General features: G+C 44.9%; 1 protein-coding gene across 1 annotated transcript; it reads right to left on the bottom strand.

Annotated features, from left to right (window-relative positions):
- Window positions 1–739: 739 nt before the first annotated feature.
- On the bottom strand, window positions 740–3,287 carry LOC119299356 (peroxisomal membrane protein PMP22-like). The gene is made up of 6 exons (XM_037576591.1): window positions 2,919–3,287; window positions 1,965–2,069; window positions 1,787–1,862; window positions 1,348–1,418; window positions 1,113–1,198; window positions 740–1,002 (listed from the first exon to the last, which is right to left on the bottom strand). Exons 1-6 carry the CDS (start codon window positions 3,087–3,089, stop codon window positions 942–944), a joined length of 570 nt encoding a protein of 189 aa, XP_037432488.1. The 5' UTR covers window positions 3,090–3,287; the 3' UTR covers window positions 740–941.
- Window positions 3,288–6,002: the final 2,715 nt, after the last annotated feature.

Here is a 6,002-nt window from a genome sequence, read left to right as displayed (position 1 = left end):
CAGGCATGGGAGGAAGACTAGTGAGCCGGCTCAGACGGGCACGCCCGGGCTGGAGGCGCGAGGGCAGCCGGGTCGCAGCAGGCGGCGCACGAAGCAGCCGCGCCAGGCCTGTGTCGCTGCAGCCATCGGCCGTCTAGCCGCTGCCAACCCCGTTGCCTGCTACATGTTCGACGAAATGCCGGGGCAAACATAGCAAATATGCGTCAGGCTACCCGTTGGGCACACATGTAGACCCAAATCAAAAAGCGGACGCGGATGTCCATTTCGCCGATCCAAACGGACAAAAAGCGGATGAAATGCATGTCCATATGGGTTGGCCCGTTGGAGTTGCTCTTATTGGACGAGAGAAGACAACCAAATCAATGCTAAAGAAGATCGTGGACGTACGTGCGCATGGGATCCTATGGCCCAGGAGGCGGCCGATCAGACGCTGCGCCGGTCGGCCAGCACCTAGCAGGGCCCATTTATCTATCACCTTCTGGCATCTCTCCCTAGTTAAGAAATTTGTTGCATCAAAGATTACTTGGAGCATCCAGGCAACATTATGTGCAATTTCGTTTAGGATTTCAGGAGACATGAGGTTCACTTCTGCTTTTTTTTCATTGAGATTCTACAAACCTCAGAGCATGTTCATTTATTTCCACGCGTCAGATCCCAGTACAGTCCCTATTTTCCTCCCAAAGGAATAACAAACATGGTACCTTCTAGAGGATAATTTTTGCTTTGTAGGGTTTTTTTCCCAGTGGCAAGAAAGGGACTCTTCACATTGACATACTCACATACTTAGTTGAAACATTCACTCTAGGTTCTCGATGCTCGAGGGGTTCACATAGAAACATAAATACAAACTGAGTGATAAAAATGAACTGAGAAAATCACTAGTGGATACTTAATTAGCTAGAAATACAATGTAGCACTAGCCCCTTCCTTCCATCCTTCTTTTATGCATTCTTACTAGCGCCGGCAATGGATCTTGCTGCTTTCAGGTTCAGAAACACTGCCCTGTAATTGCAGATCCAAACCGGCAGGATGAGTACATCAAGCATTACTGATAATCTTCTATTTAAAACTTTTAAAAGAAAAACAAACAAGGAGATTAATCAGGGTCATACCAGCATGATGCAATGGAGCTGGCGAAAAGAACTCGGAGCTGGAGTGGCATGTACTCATAGTTGATCCAGCTAACTATTGGCCAGAACTGCATGCAGCCACAGAAAGGTATATACACGCGTTATATATTGCTCATGTATTCAGTATTCTAAAGCTTTTCGATGAGCTGATAAAAGATAAGCAGACTAAAAATATCCACTACAAGCAAGACACAAATTAGGTGATGGATAGTAATACCTTCCAAGCTGTCAATTGGATGTTTGCAAAGTCCTTCTTGACCTTGCTCTTTACTTGCCCGAATGGCCTCCCTGAAATTTTTAAAAATTACTTTCCATGTTGCCATTACTCGCTGAAAAAGGAAGTTCATCAGAGAATGGATGAATAGATCCTTGCAGTCTGATCAATGCACAAGACTTGGCCAGGGAAGTGCCTACAATCCTAAATAGCAAGAAATGCAAAAAAAAATTCCTCGGCAAAATTCAAGCACCACACAAAACAGTAATCTACAGCCCCAGGAACCTCACAACTGAGAAGAAGGGCAGATTAAGTTGTAGCCATTTTGTAGAAATGAAATGATATATGCACATATACATGAAAAGAACTGCCAGCAAGTTTTTTCTTGATATCTGTACATAAAGAGGAGTTTGATCGAAAATATGCATTCAACTTAGAATACCTTCAACTACCAGACCGTAGTACATCATGAACATCATATTGTTCCATGGTGATACAGTTAGCTGCTCCACTATGACCTGCATATATAGTGCAAAAATACCAGTTAATTAATTGAGCTGCGAGAAAATGATGCATGGTCCATGAGTAAATGTCAAGATCAAAGATAGTTGCATGCATGCCTTCTTGGCTGTAGTTTCTTTTCCTTTCTTCTGTCCCTTGAAAATCTTGTCCATAAGCTTGTGGAAAAAATGACCGAATGGTCCTGCGTATGCAAATCCATAGAGCTGTTTGTTTGCCAATCACATAGTCATAATACAAGTTAGATACTACTAATTACGACAGCATATATGATATCAAAAGAAGAGTAGAATGAATGGATTGCTTAAGCTCTTTGGTGCATGCAGTACTGAACTAAAAAGACAGACATTAAGCATAAGGTCAAGTCCTTCATCTACCATTAGTTTCTGCCCAATTCAAAACATGTCGCATCTATAAAATAAGAATGATCATATTATCTTCCACTCTAGAAAATCAGTAGATAAACTCATAAAGTGCAGATTTTGTGCAAACATATGACCTTTTGTATACTGTACAAAGAAAACATGAAAGGGAAAGTAGGATTAGTACATACACAAATTTATCTTTTTGTACCGTTAAAAATTATTACTCCCTCTGTTCACTTTTATAAGGCTTTGTAGATGTTTAAGACACTATGCAAAACAGCTCAATTTCACTTGTCTGAAACGACTTATAAAAGTGAACGGAGGGAGTATAATTCTGTATGATTGTTTACAAGTGCTGCTACTAATGCATATTGTACATCTATGGAAATTTACACAATTATCTGAAAACTCACAATATGTAATTTTTGTGGATTGCCGTTTTCTGAACTTAAACATAATACTTGTTAGTTGTTAGGTACTGCTACTGAATTAGATTTGTGGAAATTAATAAGACAAGATTACTGCTTTGGTTAACCTTGATTCGTCAAATGGACGGCAGTTGTACTAACACATGTATGCCTACTTTGCGGGGTAGGTGGCCGGTGAGGATGGATCAAGAGATGTAAAATGTGTGGATCGGCAAATTGCAAGCAAGCACGAGAAATGAGAAAGCAGTGGCAAGCTAGGTACCATTATGAGGAGGAGCCTCCTGAGCTGGAGCTTCTTGACGCCGGAGATCTTCTGGGCGACGGCGTCGCTGCAGCCGGCCAGCACCCCGGAGGTGATGGCCTTGGTGCGGAGAGGGTGCTTGGAGAGCTGTCTCATGTACGCCTGCCCCGCCATCGCCGCCACCTCAGACATCGCGCGCGGAGAGATGGATCTGATCCCGGCGCTTTGTGCGAGCGAATCAGCTCTCCTCGATCTTCTTCCTCCTCCGACTCAGACCCCCAGCGCGTGCAGCGTGCTGATTTATTGCCGATCAATTCAGTCTGGTCAGTCTGGTCAGTCTCGCCGCGGGGTGGTTGGTGGGTAGGTCGGGCGAGTTAAGTGCTTGGTAATTGGGACGCTCTGACTCGCCACAAGCGAAGAAATCGAAAGGAAACGGGCACGAAGCCGGCGATTCAATAATCAACGGCCTGCAGCCAATCGGGCATCAGTTTAGCATATTCTTCTAATTTAACTTTTATAGGACTAAACGTCCTTTTGCCGGTCTAGCGAAAAACATAGAGGTGATGACGAATTTGGATGCTGCTTTCTCTGAAATGAGAGTAAAAAGCATAAACCATCACTATTGTGGGGTCAGCAGAAATCCATCACTTTTCTTATCGATCGCAAAATTCATCGAATACAACTTCAGACACTCACAAAAAGCATCGAATGCAACTTCAGACACTCATGTCACAAAGGACTGACTTGGCAAAGGCCTCACTTCGTGGGGCATTACTTGTTGTGGAATGTAGTAATTTTAAAAAATTCCTACGCACACACAGAATCATGGTGATACATAGCAACAAGAGGGAAGAGTATGTCCACGTACCCTCGTAGACCGAAAGCGGTAGCGGTAGCACAACGCGGTTGATGTAGTCGTACGTCTTCACGATCCGACCGATCCAAGTACCGAACGCACGACACCTCCGAGTTCAGCACACGTTCAGCTCGATGACGTCCCACGAACTCCGATCCAGCAGAGCTTCACGGGAGAGTTCCGTCAGCACAAGGGCGTGATGACGACGATGATGATGCTACCGACGCAGGGCTTCGCCTAAGCACCGCTACGATATAATCGAGGTGGATTATGGTGGAGGGGGGCACCGCACACGGCTGAGAGAGATCAACAGATCAACTTGTGTGTCTAGAGGTGCCCCCTGCCCCCGTATATAAAGGAGCAAGGGGGGAGGCAGGCCGGCCCCTGTAGGCGCGCCAGGAGGAGTCCTCCTCCTAGTAGGAGTAGGACTCCCCTCTTTCATACTCCTACTAGGAGGGGGAAAGGAAGGGGGAGAGGGAGAAGGAAAGGGGGGCGCCGCCCCCCCCTCTCCTAGTCCAATTCGGACCAGAGGGGGAGGGCGCGCGGCCTGCCCTAGGCCAGCCCTCTCTATCTCCACTAAGGCCCATAAGGCCCACTATTTCTCTCGGGGGGTTCGGGTAACCCTCCGGCACTCCGGTTTTCTCCGAAACCATCCGGAACACTTCCGGTGTCCGAATATAGTCGTCCAATATATCGATCTTTACGTCTCGACCATTTCGAGACTCCTCGTCATGTCCGTGATCATATCCGGGACTCCGAACTACCTTCGGTACATCAAAACACAAAAACTCATAATACCAATCGTCACTGAACTTTAAGCATGCGGACCCTACGGGTTCGAGAACTATGTAGACATGACCGAGACACGTCTCCGGTCAATAACCAATAACAAAACCTGGATGCTCATATTGGCTCCCACATATTCTACGAAGATCTTTATCGGTCAAACCGCATAACAACATACGTTGTTCCCTTTGTCATCGGTATGTTACTTGCCCGAGATTCGGTCGTCGGTATCTCAATACCTATTTCAATCTCGTTACCGGCAAGTCTCTTTACTCGTTCCGTAATACATCATCTCGCAACTAACTCATTAGTTACAATGCTTGCAAGGCTTATAGTGATGAGCATTACCGAGTGGGCCCAGAGATACCTCTCCGACAATCGGAGTGAAAAATCCTAATCTTGATCTATGCCAACTCAACAAGTACCATCGGAGACACCTGTAGAGAACCTTTATAATCACCCAGTTACGTTGTGATGTTTGGTAGCACACAAAGTGTTCCTCCGGTAATTGGGAGTTGCATAACCTCATAGTCATAGGAACATGTATGAGTCACGAAGAAAGCAATAACAGTAAACTAAACGATCAAGTGCTAAGCTAACGGAATGGGTCAAGTCAATCACATCATTCTCCTAATGATGTGATCCCATTAATCAAATGACAACTCATGTCTATGGTTAGGAAACTTAACCATCTTTGATTAATGAGCTAGTCAAGTAGAGGCATACTAGTGACACTCTGTTTGTCTATGTATTCACACATGTACTAAGTTTCCGGTTAATACAATTCTAGCATGAATAATAAACATTTACCATGAAATGAGGAAATAAATAATAACTTTATTATTGCCTCTAGGGCATATTTCCTTCAGTCTCCCACTTGCACTAGAGTCAATAATCTAGATTACACAGTAATGATTCTAACACCCATGGAGCCTTGGTGCTGATCATGTTTTGCTCGTGAGAGAGGCTTAGTCAACGGGTCTGCAACATTCAGATCCGTATGTATCTTGCAAATCTCTATGTCTCCCACCTGAACTTGATCGCGGATGGAATTGAAGCGTCTCTTGACGTGCTTAGTTCTCTTGTGAAACCTGGATTCCTTTGCTAAGGCAATTGCACCAGTATTGTCACAAAAGTTTTTCATTGGACCCGATGCACTAGGTATGACACCTAGATCGGATATGAACTCCTTCGTCCAGACTCCTTCATTTGCTGCTTTCGAAGCAGCAATGTACTTCGCTTCACACGTAGATCCCGCCATGACGCTTTGTTTAGAACTGCTCCAACTGACAGCTCCACCGTTCAATATAAACACGTATCCGGTTTGCGATTTAGAATCGTCCGGATCAGTGTCAAAGCTTGCATGAACGTAACCATTTACAATGAGCTCTTTGTCACCTCCATAAACGAGAAACATATCCTTAGTCCTTTTTGGGTATTTCAGGATGTTCTTGACCGCTGTC

The sequence above is a fragment of the Triticum dicoccoides genome, chromosome 5A (assembly GCF_002162155.2).
Source record: "Triticum dicoccoides isolate Atlit2015 ecotype Zavitan chromosome 5A, WEW_v2.0, whole genome shotgun sequence".
Lineage (NCBI taxonomy): Eukaryota > Viridiplantae > Streptophyta > Magnoliopsida > Poales > Poaceae > Triticum > Triticum dicoccoides.
The sequence above is the reverse complement of the archived record's forward strand: the minus strand, read 5'-3'. Positions and strand labels throughout refer to the sequence as shown.